This window comes from Gavia stellata, chromosome 26 (genome assembly GCF_030936135.1).
Source record: "Gavia stellata isolate bGavSte3 chromosome 26, bGavSte3.hap2, whole genome shotgun sequence".
Classification (NCBI taxonomy): Eukaryota; Metazoa; Chordata; class Aves; order Gaviiformes; family Gaviidae; genus Gavia; species Gavia stellata.
Window position 1 is genome coordinate 6471832 of NC_082619.1, and position 15823 is coordinate 6487654.

Here is a 15823-nt window from a genome sequence, read left to right on the forward strand (position 1 = left end):
AGCGATCAGTATGACCCGCAGAGCTTCAGCAGGCTTAGAGCAATGCCTGTTGAATTCTTCCTGTGTGCTATAGGGAAGAAGTTCGTGTGTAGCCTGATCGCAGGACTTTAAGATACCAAATGAGTATTTTATCATGTTCCAAAACAATTGCAGTCTGTGCACACAAATAGCTGATCTGTGATACTGAACAACATCTGTAAAGCTTGAGCTCACGAATGGTTGAAACCAAAACCAAACTGCACCGCAGACTGCATTTTCACTTGTTATCTTTCCTTTATGTTGTGTTTTTCTCCAGGTATTTTTCCTTGCCACTTGAAATTCTCGATGCTCTGTTAAAATACGCCTTTCAGTTTCCTGCTTTTTTTTTTTGGCTAGTTGCATGTTAGATAAAAACACAATCTGTGCAGCCTTTTTATCTCAAGTCGTTTGAGTGGTTAGATGCGTGGTTAGACTGAGTAACCACAGGTTCCTACAGCGGTCTCTTTGTTGCAGGCTTTTTTGTGAAGCTCACGGAGAGCTTCGCAAGATCTCTAAAACAAATATTCAGGCTGTTTTGCGGGAGGTTTTTTGGTTTTGTTCCCCCCGGAATGCTAAATCACTTTGAATCAGTAGTAAGGGTTTGTTTTTTGCTTGCCTGACGTTAATGAGTTGTTCCCTCGGTCTCCTTTCTGCCGGTTTTGTCCAACTAGGAAAGCTAGCGGACGAGTGGTGTGTGTGTGTATGTATGTGAGTTGCGATGAGTTGTAGTACCAAAGTTATTTTTGCTTTGAACAAATTGTTTTGAAGCGATGAAAGATTTTGTAAATGTACTTTCCTGTGTATTATGGAATCTCTGTATCCTGGTAACCACAGGGATTATATTCGCTAACTCTTCTGTAGCTAAAGTGCCTCAAGATGGAAAGGACTTGCTATTGAACCGTGTGGAGAAGTTACTTACAAAATAGTGTATCTCAGGTACTCCTCCATATTAGTGCTGTTGTCAGTGAAGGCTTTATGCTATGAACAGTGATAGTTCATATCAACAGTCAGCTCAGTAATGAAAGTTAGATCTGAAAGGAGAGTCAAATGCTTTTCCTAATCGGGGTGAAACACTATTAAATCATAGCCCCTTCTCCTATGTTGTGTTTTGGATCTCCCTTCCAATTGTCCAAGAAGGCAAAATTGCTCTGTGGCCGTTTTCTTCGGTAGATCTTTAGCGTGCGTGAAAACATTAACTTGCACTGAAGTTTTCACTTGCTGGCTAGCTAACAAGACATCTTGAGTCTCTGTGGTTCAGATGCCCAAATAATTAATGTGGGAAAGCAGTAATTAGTCTTGCTGTGCAAGACAGAACGATGACACAGATTGGAGCGATGAGGGGTGGAGGATTAAACGGGGCTGAGCCCACTGACGGGTGACCTTAGGCAAGTCACTTGACTTTGTGCCTTAGTTTAGCCCAGTAATAAATAGGTCTAGCCTCCGTGTGCTGTAATATGACTTAGAATCGCTCCATAAAAAAAGGTACTTGAAATAGCCCCGTTGCTGTGTTTTGCTGAAGAGGGGAAGGAAGGGCCCGTAAGTGCAGCCGTCTGATGCTTTGCGTGAAAATTGTTCCTGACGTCCTTGTGACGAGTGGAAGGCAGCCTGGCTGATGGAGCATATTTGGACCTACCTGTGCACTGTGTAAGGATTATTAGCGGCATGATAGTACTGCCTACCTCTTCTCTCGCCCTTACATTTTTAGGGTGGCTTTTGTGGTAAACTGCTCCAGCCCCAGCCATTATACACAAACTTTAGTTTTGAAAGCTTGAGGCCTATCAATTAACCTTTTTTAAAGGACACCGTTCTGGATACAGTAACATTTGTTCAGGGAATGTTCCAACTGAGTTGTTCTGAACTTTGTCTCTCCGGGCTTAGAAAAGAGGATGCCGAAGGCAACCATGTTACACAAACAACTTCAGGAAGCCAAGACTATTCTGAATCGTGGCTTTACTGAATCTGAGTGCTGCTCCCTGAGACTAGCTACGCACCAGCACTGCCTGCAGTGTTGATTTCTCTATCTGAATGTGGCAGTTCCTGAGTGCAAATGTCTGACAGGCCGATTATCTGCCCAATGACTCATGTAGCCTTGGTTTATGGAGCATGATAAACTAGAGGAGGAGGAGGAAATAATCTGCTACCTCATTAGTACAAATTCCAAGGGCAGAAAGGCTGCCCGTGAGTCACAGGTACTTGGAAATCTCCCCTTTTCTCTGTAGAAAGGCAGAGGAAGGTGCAGAAGCCCTAAGGAATGCTTCGGGCTTCAGCAACGTTTTGCTCTTTGTAACGCTACGGATGGCGTCGGCACGTACGAAAGTACACAGATTATTGTCGCTGAACTTCCGAGTGTTCAAGGCTGCATGTTGGCCGTAAACAGCGGCGATCTAAATATAAACGGCACCCAAGCTAGCACTGCAGCTCCTGCGTTGGTTTCCAGTTTTCTGCTGGTGCAGAATCCTCTACCACAAAAGTCAATAAAGGACGGGCAGATGAGAACTCCACCCCTTCCAGCAAGTTAAAGTAAGCCAAAAACTGCTTTACTGAGATTTCTGCCATTTAAATTCAAAAGCAAACACAGGCTGGTATTATCAGCTCACACCAGATCTGCCTGCAGACAATAATTCTTCCTGTCTTGGACCCCTGCCCATGTGCATTATTGTAATTATCAGCAATTTAAAAAAAAATAAAGCAATAAAGCTAGGATGAGCTACTAGTCTGTAGATTTACTGCCTGCTGTGTCAGGCATTCATTAGCCTTCCTGGGTTCAAGCCACCTATCTGCTGAATAAAAGCAGGAAAAGAAGCTAAGGAAAACAAAGCGTGAAACACAATTTGAAGCACGAATAGAAAGCTCTGCTCATGTTTACAAGTTACAAATCCAAAAACAGGGGAATTTTAAGTATTCTGTTCAGAAGTTCTTGTGCATGAAGTCCCTCTGCCAACTTCCCTCGCTTTTTGATTGAAGCGTTGGTTTCCTGAATACTAGCTTGCCATAAACCATTAATTCACAGGTGAGATTCACGGCAGTGAACATTAGGTTTAAAGTCTGTGCGGCACGTCGAGACCCGGGAAGGCTCAGCTCTCCAATTCCAACCCAGCTGTTCTCGTTCCAAAAGCTTCAGCTTAACGCTTCACATCAGATTGCAGTGGTGGAGTTTGTGACTGCAACATCTCTTCTTGGGTTTTTATTTTTATTTTGCCAAGGGCTGGCCTCTCCTTATGGAAGCAGAAATACCTGTGAACTTCAGCTGTGTAGGCAGCAGTAACACGGGGTGTAGAGCTGGGCTTTGAAGCAGTCAAGTCCCTGCACGAATGTGCGTGCCAATTTTTCAGCCAAGGAAAGGGTGAAAAGTTAGAATACTCACACATTTAGAAGCGGCAGCCATCAAGGATTATGCTCACAGGAAGGCTGATAAGGTAGCAAGACTCATTTTTGTATCAAAGGAACTCTTGGAATTCCTCACTGGTCTTGAAGAAGTTCAGTCTGTATCCTCCATATCTGTGCATATTACACTGGTACAGGAAGAGTTGCAGTGCTGACACCCCTCTGTTGCTCTCTGGATAGAACAGGAAATGTATTTTATTTTTTTTTAAATCCAGAAAAGCGTCTTTTTTTTTTTTTCTTCTTTAAGTAAAGGTGGGAAGCGTAATTTATCTGGTTAAGGACTGTGTAGAACAGCATGTTCTGAAGTCCCTCAGGTTGTGGTTCATGTGCATTCTGATTTAATAAGCAGTATTACTTTCGAGGGGCTTGGCTTAATTAAAAACAAACAGCACAAGTAATCTTTCAAAGTACCGCCTGGCATTTTTTGTCAGTGTAGCAGCAAGTAGTTGTGGAATACTTATAAGTCTTCGGAGCAGGAAATCTGATCGGACCTGCAGACAATCCTGCAAAAGGCTGTGCGTTTTCTTTTGAGGCAGCAAATGCCCTCAGCAGCTATTAATCTCTGTTCTCTGGCCACCAAGTCAATGCAATTCACAATTAGAGCTTTTTTCAGCAGCTTATAAATTCTAGAGGCTGGAGTTTCAGTTTGAAAGCAACTTAATCTTCCAGGGTTTTATCCGGCCAGGGCTGCTCATGTATTGCTGCAGAGGAAGCCTGATGGCAAGCGCGAGCAGCGTGAGTTTTCCTAGCAGGCTCTCGGTATTTCTCAAGCCTTGCAGCCCTCCTGCCCTGTAACCAGGGCCAGCGTCTCTCCTCGTGCTTGTTCAACAGGGAGTGCACATGCCCAGTAGCTGACATGTTTGGACCAAACGCGTTAGCTGGGAGACTGTGATTTTCTATAATGCATATTCCTAGATTTTCTTTAGAAGCAATATGCTATGAGAACAACATTTTAGCATAAATGAAAAGCGAATCTTAAGATTTCCTGCTAAGGTCCCGTCCACTCTGGTTTTGCTGGAATAAAGACTCATGTTCTGGCTAATCTGATCAGACGGGCAAGGTTACTGTAATGTTTGACCTCACGGAAGATTCAGAATGTAGTTAAATTTGACGTTTTGCAGATACCTTTGTGCTATAAAGGAAGGCTCTCAGGAACTCACTTCCATGAAATATAATGAACAACAACCTTTCACAAAAGAGAAACTCCAATCGCCCTTCTAGGCTGAAGTCCCCATCCGCTTGCAGAAGGCTTTCCTGAGTAGCGTTCGACAGGGAGCTGAATAGACAGCATGCTCAGTAAGCGATGTTGTGATGAGGTTTAACAGAACGTGGAAATATAAGGCAAGGAAAATGAGTGTGGGTTTCATTTTTATGCCTTTTTGAACCAGAACTGCAGTGTATTGCATACATTTTGGGGGTAGATGTCAAATACTCTTTACTTTACATAAGCTGCTAGGAGTTCCTATATATTGTTGTTCCCAGCATTGAAGTAGAGGAACACTAGCGAGCAGAAACGACTTAAATTCACAAAAAATCTTCCCTAAAGAATGTCGTTGTGCTGTGCTGTGCCCATAATCTCTCTAGGCTTGCATCCCTCCTTTGAGATGATGGATACTTGCAGGAAGAAAAGGCATGACCCTTTTATAGAGCATAGAGCCCAGGCCCCTGGATGGGTAAAGCTCACCCATCAAACCTGCCGTCACAAGTAGAAGAGGCTAGTAGTAAATAAAAGACTGGATACTTGGGCAGAGACACTTCCATCAGAGAAAAAGAAGATTTGGAGGTTTGAATTCCAGTGTTTCAGGAGCATAAATCAGGCACTGCATGACAGGGTGAGGAATTTAACTGACATTAAGTGACCAGAGATTTATGTGTTTATGGAATCAAATACTTCTTTGGTCTTGGAAAGCAAACTGGATTACAGAATTATACCAAAAGGCAGAGCGGAATTTATCATGAAACATCTTGTAAATGCAAGTGCCAGTGAGGAAAGTAATGGTTTATGTAACGATCTTTTCCCAAATAACATTCATCTTGCTCTCATGTTATGAATATGTATTAGTAGGGTAATAGCTACTAAAATAATATTCGCCGAGGACGTACACAACTGGATGAACTCTCTGCCATTATGTGTACGTTGCCCCTCCCGAGCTGTCAGTCTGCTGATTTAGGAGATTGAATAGTTGCTCCCCAGCATTAAAGAGGCGGCTGCTTCCATTTATGGCTGGGAAATTCCCGAAGAAAAATGTGCTGTCAGTTTGTTCATCCCTCTGCAATGTGGAATGGGTGAATTCTCTGAAGTACCGAAGAGCTTAACTAGGGACAGGGCTTTATCCCCGCCTTTGTGCTGGTTTACGTGTTCCCTAACCCTGCTTTTGCAAAGTGATGCTTGAATGTAGACTAGCTAACTCCAGGCATCGTCCGCCTGAGCGATCCGCTTTTATTTTTGGTACACCGAAGGCAATTGTGGGGAGCAACAGAAACTTGACTTTGTCCCAAAAAACTCTTGCAGGTGACTTTCCTCACTACTTAAGTAGTAGCGTTAAAGGTGTGGCTTCCACTGATACAGATGACATTTGCTGTGCTGTATTCTCTCGTTACAGGTAGGATGAGATAAAAATGCTAAGTTCCACAACTGATGCGTTTGGCGGCTGGAGTGGATTGGCAGTGGTGAAAAATGGAAGCCCGTTAACTCAAAACTCCTTACCTTGCGGGTCATGGGGTTAAAGAGTCAACTTGTGATACTTACTCAACAGTGCAATTCAAGAAAAGATTTCTTCCATTCGGTTAAAAGTGATGAAATCAAGCAAGTAATTAGTCTCGTTTGTTCAGCTGTGAATTGGGGCTTAGCATGTTCTGGTAGCTACGGCAACAGCACTCGACTGATATGCAAACTATGTGAGCAATCCGGGGAGGAGGAATGATACCTTTGCCACAGTGCCGAGGTGTCAGGCCGGAGAGACAGCAAAAATAAACACGAGCTCACATCAGTACGTAAATAGCGGGTGGTCATGATTTCAGGAGGTTGGTATGTGTTTGAACAGGAGTTTTGCTCATGCAAGAGCTGTTACGAATGGATTACTTACGGATGTTTCTGCCTCTCGGGATGGAGCCTGCACCTCTCCTGCTTATGCAGTTACCTTATTTTGCTGCATACTTGTTAAGTTTGCTTTGAAGAAAACAGATTTCAAGCACAGGCGATGCTAATGATCTCCAAACCGTTCATAACACATACATTTTATTATCTTTTGATGCACTGTATTCTTCTTACAAGGGTTAATGCTTTGTGCATACTGGATCTTGCATTTCTTTTTGTTCTTTTCAGGGTTTAGCTGGAATCTTGGATGTAGTTGCAGTGTTGTCATAAAACAAAATTGTGTTACGGATTGTTTCCTTTAACGTGTCAAGTCTTGCGCTCTCTGGAAAGTGCTTGTTGGTACCAAAGTGTGTGTGTTTGGAGAGAGATAAAAAGGCCCTCTTAAAAAGTTTGCATGTGTGTGTTTATAGAGTTATGAAGGATCGTTCCACCTTTGCCTGTTTCTGCTGAAACGATACGTCAGGGAGGAAGGCAGTGCAAGAGGTTTTGCTGAGTGGTATCAGTTGGCATTTGTTAGAAGGACGTGTTTATTAAACAGTTTAATTTCTGAAAGATCAAAGTCATTGCACCCTGTTACCCAGCCTCAGTGTATTCATCAAAAGTCCTCCTATACCTGAAGCGCGTTAACTGTCTTCTCTCTGTTAGGACAGAGAGTACGACAAATGTTCCTACACTAAACTTGAAAGTATATATGAACTTGGAAGCATTTTGTTACTGGGACGTTGACGCTGGTATCTGTTATATATAGTCCAATATTTCATTACTTTCTGATTGGTACTAAAACTTGCTCTTGTGAGCGTCTGTTGGGTGAAAAGGTTAGAGTAAATAGAAGCCACTTGTATAAGACTGTTTCTCTTAAGTGATGGGCAGTTGAATAGTTCTTAAAACTCAAGGGATAATTTTTCTGAAGTTGTGAATTTATGCTTTTGTGTCTCGAGTTGGTCTTATCCCCCAAGCACTAGCCATGTGTTCGGCACTAAACAATCCTTGACTCTCTGAGTGTTGAAATGTCTTATCTCCAGGCAGTGGTTTTGTGTGTAAATGGGGAGGGGGAGAAATGAGCTAATTGTAATGGAGTTAATTTTTGCCTAAGATCCAGCAACTAGGAGCTGCGCACAGGGGTTGTCCACTTGAATTCTTCTCCTTGCTCCTTTATTTGCTTTAAGCATACATGTATTGATGTCAGTTGATGGGGATCTGCAGGCAATAGGGAGTGAACAGTGCCCACAGTAATGTATGCATTTTTGAGTGCATGAAAAGTTAAATGTGAAGGCAGGGCTGGTGGCCTAGGGTAGTGCTGCCTGCCAGGAAGAAAGCGGCTTAGGGGCAGTGGTGCCCTGAAGCCTTTGTGTATTGCTGTTTCTAATCTGCCTTGTCTGAAGTAGTTGAAATGGATTTCATTCCCCTAAACACCTTAAGAGCCTTCGATTTGGGAGTTCATCTGGTTTTTGCCTCGTACCTCTTTCTTTTCTTTTACAACAGCTAGTAGTTATGCAGGGAGAGGATGTTCAGCTCCCGGCATCCACTCAGTCTTTTCAGAAAAACCCCAACTCTGCAATTTAATTTAATCCCCTTTTTCTTCTTTTGGTCAGCCAGCAAGATTTCAGAAAGGGAACCTGACCTTGTTTTCATTGATCAGTCTGCAATTTGACCCGAATGTGGGTCTGGATTGTCGGGTTTTTGTCTGCTGGTGCAGGGCTGGGAGTGCACAGAATATGCATCAGAAGCCAGGCAGTACGAATACCCATAGGAGTGCACTGAATGAGAGGCAACAGGCTTTGAGGAGTGGGTTGCAGCAGCTATGTTTTTCTGATTCAGCAGAAGTCATCTTTACTTGTATGTTTGGGCAAGAAGCTTGGGTGTTTCTATCCCAAATATTTGAAGATTTCAGGAGGAACACATGGCTTCAAACTCTGAGCAGGATTCTTGCAGTGGGAAGCAGTTACTTCATTAGTAGTTGCAATACCCGCTTTGTGTGTAACCTCACAGAGGTGCTTCTGCCAAAAGTTATTAGTATTAGTTATTTATCTTCAAATATTGGTTTACATTTTTCAGACATCTGTTTTAGCCTTTGTGGACACAACCTTTAAGTGTGAATTACTCTTGGTTTTTTTTTTTGGTAAGCTGTTGTTGCAATAATAAAAATAGTTTGGAAAAACAAACACCTTGCTGGTGAAAACTTGGTGTGGGCTCACCAGCTTTAAGGAATGTGGTTACGAAATAAATTTGCAAGACTCCACTGATCTCTGGATTAAGTGGGAGCTCTCTGAGAAGATGCCGGAGGGTTTCTGGTTCTTGAGTTGCTCTGCTTTCAATCAGATAAAGCAATCAACATGTTTTGTTTTTGTTTGTCTTCACAGGCGCTGGCAGCCAATGCTGGGACAGGGTTTGCGGTGGCAGAGCCTCAAATTGCCATGTTCTGTGGGAAGCTAAATATGCATGTGAATATCCAGACTGGGAAATGGGAACCTGACACTTCCGGGACCAAGAGCTGCTTTGGAAGAAAGGAAGAGATTCTGCAGTACTGCCAGGAGGTGAGCTTTTCTGTGTGATCCTGAATCTTCACTGCTGCTAAGGAATTGGATTCCTATTTAGCCGGTCAGTAGCAAATTAACCGTGCAGGAGACTAACTTGCGTTTGACTAGCTCAGTTCCCTGAACTGTGTTGCTGTGTTACTGCCCAGGAAGAGCAGGGAAGACTCCGCAGTGGGATTTAGGAGCTACCTCTGATTTAGATTGGCTTCCACTGCCACAGAAGGTGCTCTGTCTGTAAGTCAGAGAGGTATCCATGTTTGTCTTCGCAGGGGTTTCTCCAGATGTTTTTCCTCTGAGCCAGTTAACCAGCATCTGGTCTGTGACTGTGCAAAATGGAACCTGACCTATTCTAATTAGAATGTGGCTGCGTTGTTCTCGGTAATGTGTTCAGATCGGCCAGAATGTTAGAAAAATATTTTCTTCAAAATGTTGACAGTATTTTTGGGCTCCTCATTCTTCATTGTAAAAACCATAATCTCCTTTCAGTGTGCTCCAGATACACTGCAGTATATTGGCCTTGATAAGTGTCTTTAATTGCTCCTCTGAGGTGACAGGCACATAAAATACCACAAGGAATGGGTTTCTTTAATGGGCAAGTGATAGAGCACACCATGTCTGGACTGGAAAACGTTTAAAACTGGTTTACAGGGATGGTATAACTGGGGCTACATTTGGTTCATGTAGCAGAAGCCTAAATATAAGTCGGTGTCTGGACTCGAGCAGGACACAGGGATCATATTAATACATCGTAAACGGAGCAGGCATAAGGAAACCTTGAGGAGGTATGTGCATATTAGCTTGACAAGTGACGAGAGAGTCTGAAGATGTTACTAAACCCTCTTTGTTGGTGATTGCCCTCTTCCAGAGGGTATTGTGCTGCACGAGACAGAATAGAACAGATAAATACTTCTGCTCCACTACTGTGCAAAGCCAAACACCTCAGCTTAGTGCCGATGAAGGCTCTTGCCCCTGACCTGGCTTTCGGCTGCCACAAAGAGGTGATGACACATTCCATTTCTCAAGCCCTGTGTGACAAACAGCTGGGGGGGCTTTTTTATGTCTCCAGCTGTTGTAAGCTTGATCCAGACGAGAATGCGTGTCCATGTGCAAATTTGAGCTGTTTTTTGTGTAGAGAATCAGCCTCGCTACTTCTGTTTAGGAGCCACTTTGCACATTCTTTGTCCTTTCTGGAGAGAAACCTATCTCTGCGTCTCGTTAAACAGATGTATCCAGACCTTCAGATTACGAACGTGGTGGAAGCCAATCAACCTGTCAGCATCGACAGCTGGTGCAAGAGAGGGAAGAAACAGTGCAAGGACCACACTCATATTGTTGTGCCCTACAAGTGCCTGGGTGAGTGCGTGGTATGATACGTTTGTGCATTCTTGTGGGAGGAGCAAAGAATTGCCTCCTGGCATCTTACAGAGAGAATGACTGAGTTTATAAGGCTTCGTTCATAACAGGTTGCCATTTCCACATCCAGCCTCCACTTATTTTACACGTTTTTATTTCCACAAGATGGAACTCTGCCTTTCTCGAACAGATCGACAGCTTGATAACAGCTGTGGTGGAATAATGGTGCCTGGCGTGAAAAAGAAATCCCCATTCTCTCTGCAACTGCCATAAAAACCTGAAGGCTATTGTATTTGAGTATCACAAAGACATTGGGATTTAATACTCTGATCCTATTCTTGTGGAGCTTTAATATTTTGTTGCCTTGGAGACTTAAATGCTCAGTGTGTTCAGGCTTCCTGCTTTGGTCTTGGCAAGAGATCTCTATTCTATTTCAATGACTATATTTAAACTTTGCTGTTTCAAAGAGGCCCTGCTTCTTGCAGCTGTATCCCATGTCCCCACTTTGAACTGTGGAAGAATATGAGATAAACTGTGATGGATTTCATGGTGCTTTCCAGAATCTATGCACCCACTTGAATCAGGCAACACGTTTCGCTTGTTTACCTTGCGGCTTTTGACCTGTAGGTTATGCCTGACACTGTGCTGCACCGCATGTCTTGTTAGCAGTAAGCTTAGTCTCAGCTGGCTGAATCTCTTTTCAGTTATCCACTGGAAAAGGCTTGTTTTGCCAAAAGTCTTGTGCGATCTTGGAGAGTCTGATTGCTGGGAGCGTTCAATGGGAACTGGTTTTCCTAATTTGTATCTGTATCTCAGGTTAGCGTGCGGTTTGACATAGGAGGGAACACAAGCAAATCTGCAGACCTGTATGGGTACTGCCCTCCTATGTGTAATACCTTCCACTAGACGATCATAAAGCACTTCATAAAAAATGAAATTTGATGCGGACACATGTTGGGAGAAAGATGTTTGTCTTTATAGATGTGGAAATTCAGGTTTGAGAAGCAACCAAACCCAGCTGATTATACTGAGAACTTCTAATGGAAGTAAGGATGAAAGCAAGAGCTCTGGATTTATAAGGGGTTATCTCTTTCAGACATAATCCTCCCCCAAGCCTGTTCTCCAGCTGAAAAATAGGCTGATTTTAGTGACCCCTCCCTACAATTTGATAAGCATTAAACTACTTGTTAAAAGTTTTTAGTTAGTGTCTTTCACAGTGTTCTTGACTTGTACGCCCAGCCCGCAAGGCAGCTTTGGTTTTCAGATCTGAGTTGCAAGTCAGTAGTCCATATGTGTGTAAAATACCTTCTCGTTGTCTTCAGCAGTCCACGAATTGCTTGTTGTAAACGGTGTTTCTCTGGGGTGCGTATGACTTTTTGAGTATAGTCGAACTATGGGGTTTTGTTCCATTCCTGCTTGCGTCTCCCTTGCTACATGAACGCACAGGCTATCTTGAGGTAGGATCTTGCTATCACAGCATGTTTAACCTTCTCCTGCCTCCCCCCGCCAATGAAAGCTCTTTTGTATTTCAAAGGTGAAGAGGGGGGAAGAGGAGAACCCATTAGCACTCTCACTGAACTGTAAAATAAAGGTAACAATAGGATGATGGGAGCAGGGCTGAGCCTGGTGAGGTGTGAAAAGACAAACTGCTGACAGTTCTGGCTAAGCTGCTAGGTGACATGGAAACACCTCTTCTGCCTGCTCTGATCTGAAAAGGGAGAGGATTTTTCTCTTTTGATAGCAGTGGCCATGAATGGGGAAGGTGTAGCGTGTAAGGGTTTTCCAATTCCTAGGTGAATTGAGAGAATCTTCCATGTGTCTTATGCAGCGGTGCTAGGATTCAGTGTTTTTCAAAAGTAGCTGTTCAATGGCTACTGTTTGTTAATGATTATTTTATCTGATCCGTTTGAGTCTTCTGCCTTCAGTCCTCAGAACCAGAACCTGATGACCTTACAGGTCTTTTCCAACCTTAATGATTCTGTGAACCGCAGTCTCTTGGTTTTAAAGTTTGGTCAGGTGTAGCGTTCTTATCAGATGCATTTAAACCTCTCGTGAGGGGGAAGGAGGAAAGATTATCAACTCAAGATTCTAACTGGCCTGTTTTGAGATAAGAAAATGGGGAAAATACCATTTCTCTGTTGCATCTGTTAGTTTAAAATTTAACTAATTGAAAAGAGATTATGAATGCTAGTTGATGCCATTATCTTGCAATTGTCATCAGATAACCTGTCCCTAAACTCTACTTGTGTATAGCGCATAGAACTGTCCCATGAGCCTTTGGTATCAATACTAAGGGCTGCAAAAAAAAATGGTCACGCAAAATGTTAAAGTTTATTTTGAAAAGATAGTGTTGAAGACTGGACAGTTGGACAAATAATGCTGCTCCCTGGAGACTCCATGAGAAAAGGCCTTTGACTTAAAAAACTTTTCCTCCAGTTTTAACAAATGATTCCTGAAGCTGCTGGTCATGTGCGCAAGGTACGTTGCTTTGAAACACTTGGACTGAAGATCTTTTCCTGGTCTTCTCAGAATATCTAGATGTCTCCTTATTTTAAAATTACTGGAAGTGGCATTTAAATCTGCAAGAAAGAAAGAAGTATCTCAACTTTGAGAAAATTTCACGTTTTGGATTCCAGTGGCAGTGTTTTGTTAGGACTTTGGGGCTAAGAACAGAAACTAATGCTCCTCTAGTTCTGCTACTTCGTTCACGTGTATTGATACCAAACTGGCTTGTGGTGGAAATTTAGGCTCTGTAGTTTTTTAAGTCCAACTAATACAGAGTCTGTAGAGCAGACTGATTCTCTCTCTCTCCCTCCCTCCTTCCCCAAAAGCAAAAGTCTGGTTTTAAGATTGTGTCAAAACTTCATCATGCTGGCGAGGTTGTGGTTATCTAAACGTTGGAATGCAGTGTATTTGCTGACTCTGGTTCTACTCTGTTTTTTGGGCTGTATAGTTTTTTATTTCTCCAGCCCTCTGTGTTTTGGTTAGGACTGTCCCAGTCAGGGAATGTGCTGCAGCTGATCCTGAATTAAACCATCTGGAAACAAAACAAAACAAAAACAAACAAGGCTTGCTCAGATACCCAGATACTGAAAACATAGATAACACTCGTGGCATATAAAAAATTCCAGGCTGTTACAGCACCAGACGGCATGAACTAGCTTTGGTATGATGCAGCTCATTTAGAAATTGGTGATTAAGTGGTTTGAAAACTTCCGTATGCAGATGCAATCTTTTCAAAGATTTGCAGAAAATCTCTTTGGTCAATCCTGTCTGTTCCATGAACAGCTATTTATTAACTTGCACTGTAAACTTTGCCTTCAGCCGTAGCGTTCGCATAATGTTTCAGCGATCAGCCCCTAGTCCTGTTTTTACCTTGGAAACTCTGAGGCTCTGTTTTTCTGTAAATTTGCAGAGATAGCTGCTGATGTGACCTGTCGCCGCCATTAAGAAAATACCAAACCTTTAAGGCACTTGCAACGAAGTGTACTTTGGGGGAGTTCTGATACTGGCTTTGGTTTCTGTTGGAAGTTGGACACGTGTGAACTACGGACATTTCTTCTTTTTCAGTGGGTGAGTTTGTAAGCGATGTCCTGCTGGTTCCAGAGAAGTGCCGATTCTTCCACAAGGAGCGGATGGATGTGTGTGAAAGCCATCAGCACTGGCACACAGTGGCAAAAGAGGTAATTGAGCTGCTCTGGCAGGAATATTTGTTCTGGATCTGTCTGCTTGGATGCTTGTAGTATTGGAGCATAACAGCGTTTATCTCTGGGGTCTGTTATTCCCGTGTTGCAGTCTGCGGACTGAGGCAGAAAGCAATGAAAAAAAAAATTAAAAGTACTCAAGTGACTTAAAAAGCCTCTGTAGCTAGCTGAGTTAGTCTTCACTCGTGAAAAGCTGCCCTAAGTAGCTTGCCCAGGATCATACTCTAGGATGGAGCTAGGGATTGAAATCAGGTCTCTAGGATATCGCTTTAACCAACGGCTCATCCTTCTTTTCAGGGTAGAGTGCTACAGTGGCCATAGGATGTTTCCTGTTTTTCTTGCACATTTTGCATTAATGTACCTGCTGCTGCTGGGGATTTGGTTGGGAGTGCTTGCTCGGGGACAATCTGAGTTTCGTTGTGACTGATTAGTGGAGGTTTTACATAAGAGATGGATTATCTTCTCAGAATAAATCTAGCCCATGGGTGTTTGTTTTTTTTTTTTTTATCTGACTAGCAAAAATGTGGCAAATCCTCTGCACACCCATTTGAACTGGGGATAATAAAAACAAGATCATGACGAAATGTACATGTTTTCCATTTTGTAGAAACGGCAACACAATGATTAGCTGTGATGGTGCTAGTAAAGATGAGGTCAAGGATGCACCAGTTGAACTTCCTATTTCTTTAAAATCCTGGGAGCAAAAACCCATCTAAATAAAGCTGTGCTAGAGGAGTCACCTTTTAATTGAGGATAAACTTGTTAATGTCTAATTTAAAAATCACTTGCTTTGAACATAGTTGGAGAACTATTCCAGAAATATTTGGCTCGTTTTACATCCCTGCTGTAACAAAGCAAAGCACAAAAGGGTTCTGATGTACATAATACAGCCTTTCTTACTTCATTCTTTTCTGGGGCACCACAAAGCCGTGTATTTCCTTAGCTTAAGAGAAGTGTATAGACATAATGTCTAATCACAGTTTGCATTTGGCTTTTTCTTGAATTATCTGATTGATTTTCATCTGTAGCATGTTAAAATAATCTTGACACAAAGTCCATTTGAGCGATTGTTCACTTACTCCAATGTAAAGTTTAATAGATAAAGTTTAATGAAATGGCCAGCCCAGAAAAGCAAACAACAGTTCTGTTTCTTTCGACTTCTCTCTCCCTTGAGTTGGCACAAAAGATGTGGTTATTTTTCCTGAACTTAGCCAGGCTGACAAATCATCAGTTGTTAGGGGCTGGGTGGTGTTTGAAATGCTAACACCGGGAAGCACTGCATGGCTCTGAATCTGGGACTTCCCTGGGGCTTTTGCTTAAGCTACAAGTTTCAAATCCGTTTTCCTCTGATGTTCAGACTTAGGTTGTATGTTGCTGTTGTCTTTTTGCTGTACGATTTAGACCATTGGTGGCCTCCTTGGGATCTATGGTAGGCAAACTTCAGCTTTATCCAAAGCAAGAGGATGACGCTAATCTGACATAAATGGGCTCCTCTTTCAGGCCTGTCTGACAGAAGGGATGATCCTGCACAGTTATGGCATGCTGCTGCCCTGTGGAGTAGACCAGTTCCATGGAACGGAATATGTATGTTGTCCTCAGACAAAGGTTGTGGAAGAGGCTTTGTCCAAAGAGGAAGAGGATGAAGACGAGGATGAAGACTATGACCTTTATAAAAGGTAGGGTTCTTACTGGCATAGATGTTAACAGCTCTGTGTGTGAAGTTGCCGTACGTA

At 42.8% G+C, this 15823-nt stretch overlaps 1 protein-coding gene across 2 annotated transcripts in view; it reads left to right on the top strand.

Moving 5' to 3' along the window:
• Nucleotides 1-15823, top strand: part of APLP2 (amyloid beta precursor like protein 2) — a 48194-nt gene that overhangs the window by 14640 nt on the left and 17731 nt on the right. The window contains exons 2-5 of one of the 2 annotated variants that reach the window (XM_059829781.1): nt 8860-9033; nt 10257-10386; nt 13957-14069; nt 15591-15766. In XM_059829781.1, coding sequence (XP_059685764.1) covers nt 8860-9033; nt 10257-10386; nt 13957-14069; nt 15591-15766 — 593 coding nt within the window. Of the gene's footprint in view, nt 1-8859; nt 9034-10256; nt 10387-13956; nt 14070-15590; nt 15767-15823 lie in introns of those variants that run through there. The other variant, XM_059829782.1, reaches the window with a different exon arrangement.